Source organism: Sinohyriopsis cumingii, chromosome 19 (assembly GCF_028554795.1).
Source record: "Sinohyriopsis cumingii isolate HCF-2022 chromosome 19, ASM2855479v2, whole genome shotgun sequence".
NCBI lineage: Eukaryota > Metazoa > Mollusca > Bivalvia > Unionida > Unionidae > Sinohyriopsis > Sinohyriopsis cumingii.
The window spans coordinates 33,489,246-33,508,847 of record NC_142979.1 but is presented as its reverse complement, the minus strand read 5'-3'; the positions used below and the strand labels follow the sequence as shown (position 1 = coordinate 33,508,847).

The 19,602-nt window shown below is 36.9% G+C and overlaps 1 protein-coding gene across 1 annotated transcript in view; it reads right to left on the bottom strand.

The window, feature by feature from the left end:
- The window catches only part of LOC149775412 (beta-ureidopropionase-like), a 99,984-nt gene that overhangs the window by 37,813 nt on the left and 42,569 nt on the right, over positions 1 to 19,602 (bottom strand). Inside the window, exon 12 of the mRNA XM_089943164.1 lies at positions 19,233 to 19,273. Within this exon, the coding sequence (XP_089799290.1) occupies positions 19,233 to 19,273 (41 nt within the window). The remainder of the gene's footprint in view (positions 1 to 19,232; positions 19,274 to 19,602) is intronic.

Genomic DNA, 19,602 nt, shown 5'->3' with positions numbered 1-19,602 from the left:
TCAGACAGGGTGAAGAGGCCAAACATCCTGTGCATTTCGATCCACAATGCTTGTGTTGCTCTCGATTATTATAACCATGGTCACATTTCTCACAGTAATAACCGTATCCCAGGAATCCGGTGATACTGGTAATGGTATCGAAATGGTCATCGTGATGATAAACGTGAATGTATTTTCCGTCCTTAAAATCTTGCCCTCGAAACAACAGAGACCCGCGCACTTCTTGAGTGTGCACTTTCAAAGTGTATCGTGGAGCTAGGGCATCTTGCAATTTTTGCATCTCAGGAATGCCACAGGGTGTGTCTTTGGACATGCCAGCTTGTCGTAACAGGAGTTCTGCTTCACTTCGTTGTTTGGCTCGGTCCGATTGTCGAATGTTCTCCCAGTCTCTTTTCCATTCTGCCGTGTCGTTCTTGTTGGCATAGGTTCGTCCCACCACGATGGCACGGGCTAAACACATCTGGTCATGAGGATTGTGAATTTGGACGAGGCTACGCTTAATGCTGCGAAGGTCGTTCACCAATAACATCTTTTTGCGTCCGGTCCCTTGAGGAGGAGAGACGTGGGTCATGTCCAATGTGGCTTTTCCATCGGTGATGTCAAACTGGTCATTAGATTGTTGCACGTGTTGAATCTTGTCCATGACTTTGGAAGCAGTCAATTCTGCAGGGCTGCTAAACTCGATCCAAACAGGGGATTTCAAACCGTCGTGTTGTATGGAAAGTCTCAAGCGATCGTCTTCTTTGGGTTGACATTGTCGCTTGAGTGAAGTGAGCAGAGAATCCCACACTCCGGTGATGAACCCTTCTGCTTTCTCTAACGGTACTTCGGACTTGAAATCTTTAAACTTCACCGTGTATTTGTAAGCCGTGGTTCTAAATTTTCTAGAGGAACGCTTTTCAGTCTCTCGAATGGAATAGTATTTTTCAGGGTTGACTAAGGGTGGTGAACTTGGTTTAGAGGTTTCAAATTCTGGTTCACTCATGTCCTCTTCAAAATCACTGGCATGAATTTGTGCCAAGATTTCAGCCCTGGTTCGAGGCGATAGATCACGTTTCTGCCTCTTACTTTCTTCTTCTTTCTTCTCGAATGAATAGGATCGTTTCATCTTGAAAGCAAAAAGTCAAATGACTCAAGTTCAAACACCATGAGCTACTTTATAGTCATAGCAGACCAGCGTATATAAAAGGGTGTGTGTCTTATCCTTTCACTATTCATTTCACTCTCAAGCCGAGCACAACGATGGAAGAGACTAACCAGATGGAACGTTTCGTCAGAGCTTTGCGAGGGGTCATTAGAAAATTCTCTTCAGACCAGCCTACGGACTACTCTCCTTCCTTTAGAGATAAAAGTCAAGATACTTGCTATATCTGTCAGAAGAAAGGGCATTGGTCTTCAGAGTGTCCAGACCGTCAAAAAAGAACAAAAACAGGGACTAAAAAAGACAAAAGTCAAGATACCTGTTATTATTGTAAAGAAAAAGGACATTGGTCTCCAGATTGCCCAAAAAAGAAACAAGAGGAGTCAGAAGAAAAGAGGAATTCTTCAGAAGAAGAGAGGGATTCTTCGGAGGAAGAGAGGGATTCTTCTGAGGAAGAAAGAAGACAGGTGAAGAAAAAGAAACAGGAGAAAAAAAGAAAAAGGGAAGAAAGCGAGGAGGAAGAAGAGGAAAAGAGTGTGACGGTGAAAAAATTCAAAAAACAGAGAGACTAAACAAGGAGAAAGAAGAAGTCAATGAACTTTTTATTAAAGTGTTGTGTTGTGAATTGTGAATTGGATTGTAAAAAATGGAGAAAAGAATAAATTAATGATATAAGGTAAGTGTCTTTAAGTTGTGATTTTAAAATAAGAAGCTACACTCACGCACTCATACACAGACACGTACTATAAGGTAAAATGGGTGGGGTTTGTTTTTTGAGTTATTGGCAAATTGAAATTGTATTTCTTTTCGAGAAATGTGGGTGGCCCTGAAAAGGGCCTTTTTCTTCATGGTGAAGGGGTGAGTTTAAGCAATCAACTTTAACTGCCTTATGCCTTTGCCACGGCCAAGGCCTACTTCTGGACTGCGTAATGTTGATGATGATGATAATGATTGGGTTGAAATCACTAAGGGTGGTACGGTAGGCTTAGTCACAGGGTTGACGTGTTTAGCTCGGGAAGGTCGTATTCTCTTCGGTCGTGATAAAGAAGTCTGATACATTTGTTTCAGACTTCTTAACTCCGCTAAAATGTCCAACAGTACCGTGACCGTTTGATTCTCACCCTCTTGTTTCTTTGCTGCTACTTCTTCTTGCTGTTGCTGCTGTTGTTTTTTTCTTACCTCTTCTTCTTGTTGCTGTTGCTGTAGGAGAAAAGCCTGTTCCGCTTCTTTTTGTCGTTGTATAAATTTCTCCAATTCTTCTTTCTGTCTCTGTCTAAAATTCTCCACTTGCGGTAATGAAGAAGGTAACGAAGGTTCCGGAACAAATTCTTGCGAGGAGAGAAAATCCACAAAATCCCAATTCACCTCTTCTGAAAGTAAGTCCGGGTTCCCTTGGGCGGTCTCCGCTGCTGGTGCACCCCATTGGATCGTTTTCTGAGTTTCCGTCATGTTGAATCACTGTCGCATAGATTGACTGCACACAAGCGCTAGCAGATCTATATTGACTACGTGACGTCACAGACTGCTCTCTTCGGATTGGATGCGGCTGGCTGAATTTTGTAACGCGTGTTCGGATTGGTGAATGAACTCAATCCGTTTCAATCCTACCTGTACCTATAAATAAGCGCAGTTCAGTGCATTGATTCACCTGTTTCTAGTAGCCTCAAGATGTGGACCGACGTTCATTCTTCAACCCTTGTGTCAACAATGATGTTCAGAACGGACATGCTCATGTATGTCCGGTCCAAGTGGACTGTTGTTGATAGGACAGATACAAGTCTATGGATGAGGAGAGTTTATATAGAAAGACAAGGATGTCTCAAGAGGGTACTTGTGTATGGACCGGCAGTTAGAAGGAGTTTAAGAAGAAGAAGATGTAACAGATGCCATCTATGTTAATATTAATATTAACATAAACCCAAAGGCCCTTTTCAGGGCCAGCCATATTTCTCGAAAAGAGATAGCCTTTCCATTGCCTACCCCTTTTTTTATTTTATTTTTTATTTTATTTTTTATTTTTTTTAAAAAAAAAATAGAGACCCTCCCTGTTTCAATTTTACATAGACCCTATACAGTCCCAAGGGTTTTTTGACCATGTTAAATTTACATAGACCCTATATTGTCCCAGGGGTTTTTTACCATGTTAATTCCCATAGACCCTATCTTGTCCCACGATTTTTCTCCATGTTAAATTTACATAGACCCTATATTGTCCCAAGGGTATTTGTAATGATAAGTCCCATTGACCCTATAAGATCCCCCTTAACTACTGTCCTACGTGAAAATGGAGCTGGTCTGGCATTTAAAAAGACCGCCATAGCTGCCTTCTTAAAACGTTTGATACTGCTAATCGTCCACAAGCGATGATCACACGGGTTGTTTGTGTTGGTTTTTTTTTTTTCTTTTTTCATCAACAGTCTTCTTGCTACCTTCTGTGTACTAAACAAAAATTGTGCCAATCTTACACGCATCTTGTATACCAAAGATCTTTTCAAGACTCTGCAGTAAAAAAGAAAAAACAGTCTAATTTAATATTCCTGCAAAATATCTTTTGATAGCAGAGCATCAAACCCTTTTATGGATTCTTGTTAATTTGGAAAAATATACATTTGATGACGGAGTGAATTCAATGGTTGCCATATTCGCTAGCCGAGACTCCGGTATGTTAACCCTATCTAGAAAAAGGTCGTTCGATCATATATTTCTGTATTTCGGGTCTGTGAATCTCACTGGATGCGCCTCCAATCAAAATCTAGTTGTTCAAATTTGAACACTGTTCCTACATGATCTCTGGAATGGACTCGTAAAAACTGAATTTTCCACTGCCGGTCCATGTTTGTACAAATACATCCTTTCACCAAAATACACCTGCAATGGGTTCTCTCTGGCAAGTAGTCATACTTTCTAAATTAATCTTACACAGTGTCCTTTTTTTAAAGTCAAGTGCCTCCAACATTTTCGGGCACTGTACAATGCAGTGCTGTTAACACGTTATTTGTTGTTTGGCATTAGATAATCAGGGAGGCAACTCGTGAAATCTAAAAGATGTCGCTAGGACAAAGCACTAAAATGCCTGATCGATTGGCCAAGATATTGATGGAGTTAACATATCGAAATCGCGCCTAGCGAAGATGAATGGTTTCATAAGGCTGTAGTTCGAGATTTGCATAGTCATGTGACTCGGGATGCAAATGACCAGATCCAGGTCACATTTCAGCAACGACGTACTTTCGTCTCTTCATATTCCTATCGATTTCATGCAGGTATATCTCGATGAAAGGTAATTCAAGTTTGTTGGGCCGGCTAGTAAGCGGCTACCCCATGCCGACACCAAATGGTCGGCGAATTCCAACTTTTCAACAGGGAATGCACTCTGACCCTACACCCCAACATAACATCCAAATATCACAAATGGGGTGACAAGGGTCAGAGGAAACTCGGACTATATCGCAAGCAGCCTCCCTTTACACATCTACTGAACATTCCTGCTTAACGACTCGTCATCGCATCTGCCATCTAGATCCTTTAATGCGGATTCAGTGGATTTAGTCGCATTAAGAATCAAGAGACACAGCACTGCAATTTCTTAATCTAATGAGATCGCATGGTCTCTGAGTACCAATAAGTAAGCCTCGTTGACGTCCTTACACAATACACACGCAACATATTAATTCTGAGCAAGTCAGCAATGGACACCTTCTCAGCCAAATGAAACTGCCATAAGCGAAAACCTAAGCCGACGTAAGACAATATTTTAGTTCTACACTGGTGTGCGAGTCGGTCACGTATACCAATCTAGTGTTTATTTTTATACAGATTTTGCGTACGTCTAAATCTAAATGGCAGAAAAATCTTCTGAAATAAATTTACTCCATTTCTTGATGAGGATTAATTTGCACGACGAATGGTAAATGGGTAAGCCCGACAAGGAGTAATTAGCATCACGACTGGTAAACTGGTATATTTCTTGAAGAGCAATTACAGTAGTTTCATGACTGGTGAACTGGTATGCTTATTGAAGAACAATTACGGTAGCTTCATGACTGGGTAAACTGTTAAGCCGGATTGGGAGCAATCAGCATCATGACTGGTAAGGTGACAGACAAGACATACACAACACAAATACATGATTGTATATATGAATTAGCCTTTAGAACGATGGCTTGCATATTCCATAGCACACAACTCGGGCACGCGCAAGTTATGTTAAATATACTTCTTTTTGGTCTGAGGTAACCTGTTCAGTGCCAGTAAAATACACCCACCCCCCACAACAACAAATAAGTTAAAACAAATCATGGTATAATTTCAAGTCTTCATATATATTCCCACCATTTATATTATTATACATGATATATTTGTAATTAGCGATAGTCATTTTATGAGTAAAAAGGTAGAAAATGTTTATAAACATTAATGTTTTGTAATTGTGCACGTTACGGGGTACAAGTTTTATTATCCTGTTTTGAGAACTTGAGCGACAAGCTCAATGCCAATATATCACATCATACGGGCATTTACTATGGTGGCTGCAATGGATAAAATTGATACGGTGGAACAAACGTTTCAGAACTAAATTGTTGAATCTGGGAATTGTGTATTATTTTACTTTTAGATCAACGGGTCCTAGTTTTTGTCTGCTTGGAAACCCCGTTCAGAAGTCTGGTCAGGCATGTTTCCAGACATTTTCCCCTAGAACTTTATGTAGACCACTGTAACTGAAAACAATTTAGGAACTAAACTTGTTTGTTCATGCCTTCCAAAATTATTGGCAACTAAATAACCTAGGATTCAACTTTCAAGTGTTACGTACAATGTATACACATTATGTAGCTGGCTACATGGTATTAGATTATTACCATGATTACGTGAGTCAGGTTGTACACTGTGAACTCTTGTTGACCCTGAATCAAAAACAGCATGTGGAGTACACGGCAGTACACTGGGGTTATGCCTCCGATTTGCAGGACCCGGAAAGTACAAAACAGTTCGTTGGGGTTACGTATCGACAGGTCCCGCTGACTGTATTATTAAGTGTACTAAACAAGTACACAGCAGTGCAACGGGGTGATGCCTCTATTTGCATTTCCCGTTGATAACAAAGTATTAGACAATACACTGCAGTGCATTGGGGGTAATGCATATTGCATGCCATTTTGACTGTTATGTTCTAGACAATTCACAGGCACACACGGGAGCAACCATTTAATGGAAAGGGTGGATACCGGAAGTTTGAGCCAAAATATAGTTTGAAAAAAATCTTCTGTTTTGCAGAAGAAAATAAACTGCTTATATGTATTTCAATAGTTTTAAAAAATACCTTCAGGTAAAATAAAATAAAAAAATAAACAAGATACTATACGAAGTCTTCAGGTGAAAACCTCCGGCTGGTATAACTTTCTGTTCATGAGTAGTAATACTTAGATTTACAAGATGGTGCCAGTGGTGGCAATATTAGATGTCCGATCAGCACCATTAACAATCACACTACTTGTAATTTGGCTACTGTGGTGGCTATTGCATTTCTGATTAGTAACATATTCATTTAAGAAAAGAATATAAGATAAAAATTCTTTATGTCATACTGCATAATCTGATAAATGATAACGTATCATTTAATACAACATTCCCCCTTAATAAGGTATTTCCATATATTGTATCATTTGATATAATATTTAATAGTAATTGCAACGAAGTAACCATTTGCAGTTATTGCGATTCTTCTTTTGGCCCAACCCTTTTAGTCAAATATGCAACCTTGTTGCTTTCTCTCCAGACAATTAGATTACACTGATTGCTTTTTCCTGCTGATTTGTTAATTGTATTATTCTTGTCTTGCATATTTCAGCTTGAAGATTTCACACAAATGACAAAGGGACCAAACATGCAGGGGTGGGGGGAGGTTCTTGGGAGCCGGAGAGGCTGCGACTTTTACTCTTCATTTGCAGATAACGAATTCTATTCATCGTATTAGTAACAAAGAAATCTTTTGTGAAAAAATGAAGAAAAAATAGCCAGTTGGCATGAAAATCCGGCCTCTCCCCATACTCCCTCCTTAAAATGACCAGTCCCTAATAAATAACCGGTTTTACTTGTATTGTTTTCATCAAACCTTAACAGCAGTATTCGTGAAGAACTAATTATTTTGGTGTGGCCTATACTAAATTTAATGAAAATAATTATTATTAAGAATAATTCTTAACTGACTTTGTATTTCGTTTGGAAAAACCCCTAACGCAAGTTTCTCATCAAATGCTTGATCAATTTATACATGAAACATTTGTGGCTGTGAATTAGCAATATGTTTACCAAGCACGGGGTTGCTCTACAAACAGTACAACACGAAACTTGTTTGCATACAAAAAAACATCGACACGTGTACGTATTTCGAGTGCACAATGCGTCCTATCTCTTCTCTATAAATACAAAGTGTGTCGTATTGATTTAGAAATCTCTAGCACTTTAATGTTGTACTTCAAAGAGACAACAGTACAACTGATCATGTTTGATTGAATATCAGCGAGATCCGTTTGCACTTTAGTTGTCCTTTAACAAGCTGTTTAACCTGCAATATTACATAGACTCATCCAGTGAAATCGACCTCTCCCAGGACTAGTCCATTCTACCTGCCGGTGAACATATTATAAAGACGTACTTCCTTGCTTTGATGTTAACACTAAATTTACAAGTTAATGTTTTTGTTTTTTTTATATAAAAAAGCAATAACTGACTGATGAGGTTTGTCACAAATTATTACAAATAAAAACTTAACATGAGACGAAAATAAAAGACACTGTCCAAAATCCACACTGCATGTATATAACCATTTATAAGTCGAGAGCAAAATTTAGGTCAGAACCAATCGCTGACTGTATAGACTTTGCTTTGCTGTCGCATGTGTCAGCAGATCAGGGTCTGTGTTGTACGTTCTACTAATCTGTACTAACAATGTCACAGATCCTAATCTGTTACTGTACAATGCACCAGCATATCTGGACCTATGTCTGACTTACTGATAAGAACAAATGAACTACATGTACCAGATCTGCAGATGTATTATGTACAGGCAGGCCCCAGGCTCTGTTGTTTGTTCAACTTATTATTCCCAGAACTTCTGGCGAGTTAAGTAGCTGCATATTGGGGACTCTCTTGTTTGCTTTACTGATCTGGCCTAACAAAATGCACAGACTCTGATCTGCAGACAAATCATGTAATGACAGGTCTGAGTCCATGCAGTCAGATTTGACCTGTATGCTATCATATACAATCAATTAAACTTCTCGCGGTATGATGTGCAAGCAAATGGACAAGTTCTTTCAATTTACGTCTTCTCCTGCTCCATGATGATAAAGATTGTGACAAAACACATCTCTTGAAGTAGAGAATAGTTTCTATTCCTCACGCAAATGAATACACAAGTTTAAAGCCATGTGTATTCTGTGGTTCAACATCAGTTCACGATGCTCTGGTTCAGCATAAGTACACAAGACTCATTCAACATCAGTATATGACTGATGCAGAAAGTCCCTGTGAGCACAGCATTTGGAAAAAAACTTTTAAATACGTTTCATACGATACTGAACTTAAAGTTTTCTTCCACTGCTTTAAAACTACTTTCTCTCAGTAGATATATTTTTTACAAATTACTAACACGCTGGGCTCAATCAGTCTAAGGCCGGCCTAGACCAACAAGTAGGTCTCTGCCTTTTTTTTTGACAGTCAGAAAGAAAAAAAAGTGGAGACCTATTTGTTGGTCTACAAGCCAGTCCTGATGAAACTCTCATTCAGCATCAGTTCATGAGTCTGATCAATTGACATCAGTACAAAGGACTCTCAAAATCAGTTCATGAGGCTAATTCAACATCAGTTCATGAGGCTAATTCAAAATCAGTTCATGAGGCTAACTCAAAATCAGTTTATGAGGCTAATTCAAAATCAGTTCATAAGGCTAATTCAAAATCAGTTCATGAGACCAATTCAACATCAATTCATGAGGTAAATTCAACATCAGTTCATGAGGCTAATTCAAAATCAGTTCATAAGGCTAATTCAAAATCAGTTCATGAGACCAATTCAGCATCAATTCATGAGGTAAATTCAGCATCAGTTCATGAGGCAAATTCAACATCAGGCTAATTCAACATCAGTTCATGAGGCTAATTCAACAGAAGTTCATGAGACCAATTCAACATCAGTTCATGAGACTAATTCAACATCAGTTCATGAGCTAATTCAAAATCAGTTCATAAGGCAAATTCTAAATCAGTTAAGAGGCTATTTCAACATCAATTCATGAGACCAATTCAACATCAGTTCATGAGGCTAATTCAACATTAGTGCATGAGACCAATTCAACATCAGTTCAGGAGGCTAAGTCAACGTCAGTTCATGAGGCAAATTCAACATCAGTTCATAAGGCAAATTCAACATCAGTTCATGAAGCAAATTCAACATCAGTTCATGAGATTAAGTCAACATCAGTCCAGGAGGCAAAGTCAACGTCAGTTCATGAGGCTAATTCAACATCAGTGCATGAGACCAATTCAACATCAGTTCATAAGACCAATTCAACATCAGTTCAGGAGACCCATTCAACATCAGTTCATGAGGCAAATTCAACATCAGTTCATGAGGCAATTTCAACATCAGTTCATGAGATCAATTCAACATCATTTCATGAGGCAAATTTGACAACAGTTCATGAGACCAATTCAACATCAGTTCATGAGGTTAAGTCAACATCAGTTCATGAGGCAAATTCAACATCAGTTCATGAGGCAAATTCAACATCAGTTCATGAGACCAATTCAACATCAGTTAATGAGGCAAATTCAACATCAGTTCATGAGGCAAATTCAACATCAGTTCATGAGGCAAATTCAACATCAGTTCATGAAGCAAATTCAACATCAGTTTATGAGGTTAAGTCAACATCAGTTCATGAGACCAATTCAACATCAGGTAATGAGGCAAATTCAACATCAGTTCATGAGAACAATTCAACATCATTTCATGAGGCAAATTTGACAACAGTTCACGAGACCAATTCAACATCAGTTCATGAGGTTAAGTCAACATCAGTTCATGAGGCAAATTCAACATCAGTTCATGAGACCAATTCAACATCAGTTAATGAGACAAATTCAACATCAGTTCATGAGGCAAATTCAACATCAGTACACAAGAGTCTCAACATCAGTTAATGAGAATCATTCAAAATCAATACACAACTTGTCCAACCAACATTGTATTCTCATTCAACATCAGCATATGAAACTCATACATCAGTACACGAGACTCAATGTCAGTACATGAGACTCAACATCAGTACATGAGACTTGACATCAGTATAAGAAACTCTCATTCAACATCAGTACATGAGACTCAACATCAGTACATAAGACTCAACATCAGTACATGAGACAACATCAGTGCATGAATCTCATTCAACATCAGTACATGATACAACATCAGTAACTGAATCTCATTCAACATCAGTACATGAATCCCTCATACAACATCAGTACACGAGACTCAATGTCAGTACATGAGACTCAACATCAGTACATGAGACTTGACATCAGTACATGAATCCCTCATACAACATCAGTACGTGAAACTCAACATCAGTACATGAAACTCAACATCAGTATATAAGACTTAACATCAGTAAATGAAACTCAACATCAGTACATAAGACTTAATATCAGTATAGGAAACTCAACATCAGTACATGAAACTCAACATCAGTATATAAGACTTAACATCAGTACATGAAACTCAACATCAGTATATAAGACTTAACATCAGTACATGAAACTCAACATCAGTATATAAGACTTAACATCAGTACATGAAACTCAACATCAGTACATGAAACTCAACATCAGTACATAAGACTTAACATCAGTACATGAAACTCAACATCAGTATATAAGACTTAACATCAGTACATGAAACTCAACATCAGTACATAAGACTTAACATCAGTATATAAGATTTAACATCAGTACATGAAACTCAACATCAGTACAAGAAACTCAACATCAGTACATAAGACTTAACATCAGTACATGAAACTCAACATCAGTACATGAAACTCAACATCAGTATATAAGATTTAACATCAGTACATGAAACTCAACATCAGTACAAGAAACTCAACATCAGTACATAAGACTTAACATCAGTACATGAAACTCAACATCAGTATATAAGACTTAACATCAGTACATGAAACTCAACATCAGTACATGAAACTCAACATCAGTACATGAAACTCAACATCAGTACAGGAAACTCAACATCAGTACATAAGAATCGACATCAGTACACAAGACTCAACATTAGTACATGATACAACATCAGCACATGAATCTCATTCAATATCAGTACATGAGACTCAACATCAGTACACGAGACTCGACATCAGTACATGAGACTTAACATCAGTACCTGAATCTCATTCAACATCAGTACATGAAACTCAACATCAGTACATGAGACTCAATGTCAGTACACGAGACTCGACATCAGTACATGAGACTCAACATCAGTACCTGAATCTCAATCAACATCAGTACATGAAACTCAACATCAGTACACGAGACTCAATGTCAGTACATGAGACTCATCATCAATACATCACTCATTCAACACCAGTACATAAGACTCAACATAGTACATGAGACTCATTCAACATTAGTCAATGAGATTCCCAACATCAATACAGGAAACTTTCATGTGCCATACATTGTACTGGAAAATCTGGGTCTATGCAGTTTGCTAGGAGTAATCAGTAGTACAAACATCATAGAACTTGATCATTATGCAACAGTAGATCCGGGTTTATGCTGTTTGACTCTACTTATAAGCAAGCATATATGGTACAAATGAAATTGGCTCAGCCACATAAGGAAGCACAACCAGAACAAGTTTGATGTAAATAAACTATATACTGAAAGAAACCTGCCTACCCCTAGGGTTCTTATAATTTCAAACTGGCATGAGAATATTCTGCATTAATCTGGAATTCCGCATTTTGGAATCAGACCAAAATTAATAGTTCTGGTTCAGTACCCATGAATGTAGTCCCAGTCTATTTTTAGAGCATGTTGTTCCTGTCTCTTTTGGTGGTGATAAATTAGTTAGATTTAGGAATTCTTGGTATGGATTTAAAGGCAATTGTTTATTCTTTAGAATATGAGTCTATGGTGTGGTTGTCTGTGTGTGTTTCAACGACAGTGGACAGTGAGTAATGAGGTCTTGGTGACGATCCAGAAGTGAAATCTGTTCCATTGCACGCTGGTTTGTTTAAAGTCCAGCCTTAAAAAAAATGCCAGCGAATCTATGACAAGAACTTCACCATGAAGTCATCTTTGAAGGTATTTTAGATTAACATATGATTTGTACTGATTGTGACACAGTGGAAAGTTCAGTACTGAGAAACAAATGTAGAGAATATATAGTCAAAAAAAAATGTGTTCTGGGTCCTTTTGTATTCATGATTGTATATTATACTGACCAATAGACCACAGTCTGCTGGAAGAATTTGATGGGCTAAATGCTAACTATTATTACAGATGTCTTTTGATTGGAAAATTGTTAAAGCTACGTTAAAAATCCAAATCTCTCTCTCTCTCTCACACACACACACACAAACACACACAAATAACAATTCTGGTAGAAATCCAACAATTCTTGTTAAAGTTATGAAACAAAAACCAAAGTCAAAGAGAACTGGCAATCTGGGACCATAAAAACTCTTAAGTGATGCTGTTGAATCCTGTAATAAATAAATATCAAGGTCTCATCTATATCAAGAATCACACTAAACTTAGATGATATGCAACAAACCTTAACAAAGTTATGCTATAGAAATCAAAATTAGGAGTAAGTGAAATCTGGGTACATAACTCTTACAAATGATAATGTGGAAGTCTGGAAGTTAACCATTCTTAATCTCTCATCAATATAATGAAGCACAGAAAATCTGGTTGAAATGGAACAGTACTTGGTAAAGTTATTAAGCAAGGACGATAAGAAATCAAGGGCCATTACTCCTATGGATAAGAAATCAAGGGCCATTACTCCTATGGGCAAAAATGTCAAACTTTGGAAAATGAACTTGACATTCATCAATATAAATTTACTGGTACAAGTCAAATATGGTTGAAGTCCAAAAATCCTTGGTAATACTTAATGTCATGAAAACTCAAGTTATAATGGAAAAGGAGAGGACACAATTCTAGTAATGATGACATGGTGCACTCAAAATCAAACTGATCGAAGATAATGTATATATGGGTATGTATTAACACTGAATGGCACCTCAGCATACTAATGGCTACATACAATAGTTCCAAATTAAAGAATAGTTCAATAAATGTAAAAATTAGGAACTGCACAAAAGCTGTATGAAGATACACCCTTCAAAATAAATATAAACATGAAGTAGTAGAGATAAGTTAGAAATGGTTAAGATTCTGTATATAAAACAAAATATAAAGTTAATAAACATAAAATCCTTAAAACATATTGCCAGAACGTATTAAATAAACTTCATTCCCTCAAGAAGTCGAATATTTTTGGATTTAAGGCAAGTTCCGTTTCTAACTGACACACTGGTCTTGTCAAGGAGTGAACGTTCTCCATCTGTGTTCTCCAGCCATAGGGGTAAGTGTTAAATTTGTATTTTATTTGATATGTGAAGCATATTCAGTTTTTAATGTCATATTGTGAAATGATGCCTTTATTACGACGCAGATTTGAAACATTGTGAACTTTTGAATTACAAGTTGCTATTAGTTTAATTTAGTAGCACGTATCTATATATATTAATTCTGAACCTATTATTATGACCAGTTTGGTTTGATTGTAGCTGTTTAGGGCTGTCTTAAGACGTGTAAGGCTGTCTGAAGTTGTTTAGGGCTGTCTGAAGCTCTTTAGGGCTGACTGAAGATGTTTAGGGCTGTCTGAAGCTGTTTAGAACTATCTGAAGCTGTTTAGGGCTGTCAGTAGCTGTCTAGGGCTGTCTGTACATATGTTTATACGCATGTCTGTGTGCATAGGGGATCTATGAAGGGAGGGTATAGCCAATACAAGTGGGCCAACCCAATCTAGGAGAACTGTGTGGTGTCGGTGCGTATGTGTGTGCGGGTATCTCAGGTTGTCTGTCTGCAGTCTGTGGGTCGATATGGAAGATGATGTAACCATCAAGGCCACTAGAAGACGAAACCCCTAGTTTATAAACTTGTGTGCATGGTGGATCCATGAAGGGTGTGTAAGGCCAATACAAGTGAGGGCCAACCCAAGAATCTGAGAGAGCTGTGTGGTTTGTCAGTGGACACATTTTGCAAGTTTTACAAATATATATAAATCATACTGTATAAATGACTGAGTCATGTTTGTTTCAATTGGTTGTTTCAATTGAGTACAATTGAGTCATTTTGTTTACATAAGATTATTTGAATCTTTATTCTTTATTATGTGAGATTATGTGAATCTCACTTACATTCCAGGAGATTATTTGAATTTCACTTTCATTTGAATCATTTTTTGGTTTTCCTACTTGTGAATGTTTGGATAGAGTATTTGAATGAGACATATGTTTGGAGCATGAAAGAATCACTGTATTTGTTATATATATATATATATATATATATATATCCTGTTACACTCAGCTTTGTGAGAGCATTTCCCACATTCACAGAACTTCTCAATTTTAGCATGTGCTCAGCTTTGTGTGAGCAGTCCCCACATTCACAGAACTTCTCAACTTTAGCAGATGCTCAGCTGTGTGTGATCAGTCCCCCCATTCATAGAACTTCTCAACCTGAGCATGTGCTCAGCTGTGTGTGAGCAGTCCACCCATTCATAGAACTTCTCAAAGTGAGCATGTGCTCAGCTTTATGTAAGCAGTCACCACATTCACAGAACTTCTCAACTTTAGCATGGGCTCAGCTTTGTCAGAGCAGTTCCCACATTCACAGTACTTCTCAACTTTAGCATGGGCTCGAATTTAATTTTATGAAAGTATCTAACATTTTTGCATTAAAATGACTGGCTTGTATTATGTCTTGAGTTTTTATGCAATTACCTATCATACATATCAAAAACAGGTGATGAAAATTTGAGACTTTGTGGAACTCAAAGATGTTGCTGCTGCTGACAATGATAAAAGAGAAAGAATTCTTCTTCTGCTAATACAGTAATCCCTCATTATTACACTGTCTGTGGCAACTGTTGAGCATAATGACTTATAGTGAAGAACATGATACATTACTCTACTAATGAATTATGAGATGGGATCTATGCCTATATCTGCCTTATAACAGGAACCATGTTATAATGAATGGCTTTATAATAGGAACCATGTTATAATGAATGGCCTTATAACAGGAACCATGTTATAATGAATGGCCTTATAACAGGAACCATGTTATAATGAATGGCCTTATAACAGGAACCATGTTTTAATGAATGGCCTTATAACAGGAACCATGTTATAATGAATGGCCTTATAACAGGAACCATGTTATAATGAATGGTCTTATAACAGGAACCATGTTATAATGAATGGCCTTATAACAGGAACCATGTTATAATGAATGGCCTTATAACAGGAACCAAAAAATAATAAATGGCCTTATCACAGAAATCATGTTATAATGAATGACCTTATAACAGGAACCATGTTATAATGAACTGGCCTTATAATAGGAATCATGATACAACGAATGGCCTTATAACAGGAACCATGTTATAATGAATGACCTTATAACAGGAACCATGATACAATGGACGGCCTTATAACAGAACCATGCTATAATGAATGGCCTTATAATGGAGGTGTGATGTACATATTTAATCTTAAGCACTGCAGGGAAAATTGACTTATTTCTTTCAATATAAACAGCTCAGACTCTGGGCCGGATCTGAAGCCACTTCACCACTAGATACACATTGGCCAGTGAACTACAACATTGCCATTCCATGTCCATTTTAGTGTATACCAAGAACTACTCGTGTGTGCTATTTATTTTCAGTTGATATTTATCAGTAGTTACAACATTTATTTCAGTGAAACCTCAATGTCTGACTCATCGGGTGTATAGTCTAGCTTTTCAGCAACAGAAGAGATTTTTAATAACATTTCTTTGTTGCATAATTTGTATACATCACAATAAACATATACACTTATCTTCATAACATGGCCAAAATTTTAATAAATAGCAATATGATTGGACATTCATGTATGAAACAACCAATAGGCATCAATCTTACATTCACATTAGAGTATCTTGGTCTATATGCCACTTATAGGTAATCTAGCACCTGGCTGATCATGATTTGCATATGCATATCATATGAAATAAGCCTACATAACAATGGGGAAAAAAGGTCTTTTTGTTATGTTTACTCCAAAAATTATAGATACAGAACTAACTTGATATACATGTACTTTGATATCTGTACTTACTTTTATAGTCATCCAGACAAACATATGCACACATCAGTTTTTGTATGTGAATTACATACCATAGTACTTGAATGGGATGCGGAGGCATGAGTGCTGATAACCAAGGGTGTGTTTTACAGATATCATGAATTTCTCAGAGTGACAGGTGTAAAGTGAACCTGTTTGCATTTGCAACTTGCAAAATAGTGAGAATTTTGGCATACCTCTATGTTACTCTAGGGCTTTGGATATTGTACATGACCTGAGAATACAACTAACTAAAATTACTGCTCCCATGTGCTCAAAAAATCAGCTTGAATTAGTCTAAAGTACACTATATTTAGCAGTTATTAAAACAGGGAAAATTAACTTTGCCCAACTAGACAATACCAGCTTCTGAAAGTTCAATAAAGTAATTACCAAATATATAAAATGTAAAAAGTTATCTGCTCCTTTTTTGCAATTTACCTCTTAAGTCCAGTTAAGTGATAATGACCTTGTGAAGCTAGCAGCTGTTTGAAAGGTACACATTTGAAGTAAGGCCATGCTGTATATTCAATAACTCATATTTTTACAATCAATCATACACCAAAATCAAGGGAATTAAAAGTTCCTTTAACAAATACCTAATATATACAAGGTCATTTTTTAAAATAGCAGTTTAACCAGTGAGGAAAACCTATGAAATTCTTGATTTTTAAAATCTAGTCCTATGCAAAATACAAAACTGTAGAGTGCCACCTAAAGGGTAGATCAAGAAGGGATGCTTCAGAATCCTGTGAATGAAGGTCAAGCCCTCACAGCAGTGACAACTACTTTTGCAATCCTGAAACAAGTGTACCAAAAACAGCACATCATATGCCAGGCTTATGACCTTTTCCATACTAATGACCTTGATCTTTGAACTAGGGACTTATGAAAATATTTGTAAGGGTTAAAAAGTGACAGCCTCGATAAGAAAAAAGGCAAATGACTTACAATTTCTCTCACTGTGACCCTGACCTTAAGGCAAGGAGTATGACTCAATATATAATACACTGTCAAGAGATATAAAAAGCTGCAGTTTCATTAAAATATCTTCATTGATTCAAATGTTATACCTATATATGGATAGAGGTCGCTGATTTATATTATCCTGAGCTTTAGACATGACACACTCACTAGTCATAATATATAACTGGCTAAAGTTTTATCAACATATCGTAAGTAATTAAAATATAGTCTAGACAAAGATACAAGTCAGTTTCATTTTCGTGTACTATAACCCTCACCCAGAAAGCGGGAGCATAATGTGACACACCAGTTACATTATATTCATTTGCCTAAAGTTTCCTCAAACTATCTTCAGTGGTTCAAAAGTTGTACTCCAGACATGGTTACAAGTCATAATCTTTAATTTCCCCTTAAAATGACCTTGACCTTGATGCAGGGGTCATTGTTATGCAATGCACCATTTATGCCTGATATAAACTTGGCAACATTTCCTTAAAATAGCTTCATTAGTTCAAAAGCTACACTTATACAAGTCACAAAATTACATTTCCCTTACAGAAATCCTTATTTTGTGGAATAGTGAATGGCTATGGTATGCAACACACCATCTCCATCTCTATGTGGTATATAATTGACAAAAGTGTCATCACATTACTTGTAGTGATGCAAAAGTAATACTTCTGACAAGGATACAAGTCACAGAACTTTGGCATTTCCTTTGCCATTCCATTTGCCTTGAGGAAAGTTGTGTGACTAAAGTACATGATCCAATGTCTATTCCTAACATATAATATACCTGAACAAAGTTTCATGAACAAGAAGGTCATGAGCTTCATGTTGAGCCCATAATCAAAGCACTGCTGCACAATGTGTGACCTTGACCTGAAGGGCATAAGAGGAGAGTAAGCTTGATAAAGAATGAACTGCTTTAGCTGCATGACGATTCATTCCAAGCATGTCGAAATTCCATCAAAGGCTTCAAGAATATAAGCAAATGAAAAACTTCAACCACACTCTGAACACAAATTTTCCATGACTGACCTTGACTCCAAGGCAAACAGGGCAAGAGAGCAAACATATAATGAATTGCCTTAGCTTCATAATGAATCATCTTAAAGAGGATTATTTCATTAACATGTGTAGATCTGGGTCATTTTCTAATACATCAAAAATCTTTTTGACAGAAGCCCTTATTGCAAGTAAATCAAAACTGGATCAGAAATATGGCTTCCAGAGTGGCAACAAGTTCAGCCAATTAAATGCAACATCCACTGATTAATATATGCATATCTTGTTCATTATCAAAAAACAAAACAAGATCTTGACGATATAAGCCCACATTCCAAGTTTGATTAAAATGTTACACTCTGAACAAGGGACGCAAGTCAGAAAGGTATATAACCATATCAATCAAGTGTACCATGGAATGGTGTGATCTGTATATGAGTTATGAGACTGCATTATAATCGTATACCTTTGGCAGAAAAGGCTGGAATTAACTTATTTTGGTACAAACTTCAAGTAATAGAATACAGAAACTGATGTAGAAAAAATGTGACAGCACCCTGACATCACTGATGCAATCAATAACAGAAAAGTGATGCCTTTGTCTCATTTACAGGTAAAAAAAAGACTTACTGGTGTTCTACTTCCATCTGGAGCTGCAACATAACTTGAACCTGGAGATTAAATAAAAAACATTATTGATATTCAAGTCCACCGCATTTACCAGTATACAAATTACATATTTTAAACACTCACAATCGGCCACATGAACCTGTATAGTACCCATATATATTGTACATTTTTTTAGAAATTCAATGCCTGCCATACATATGTAACCTTACATAATGCATATATAGACATACAAAGTCTACCATATTTACCTGAATATAATGTACATATTTTAAACCTTCAAAGTCTGCCATATGAACTGGTATAGTACATATATCAGATATTCAAGATTTGCCATACATATGTATTCAAATACAATGTATATACATGTATT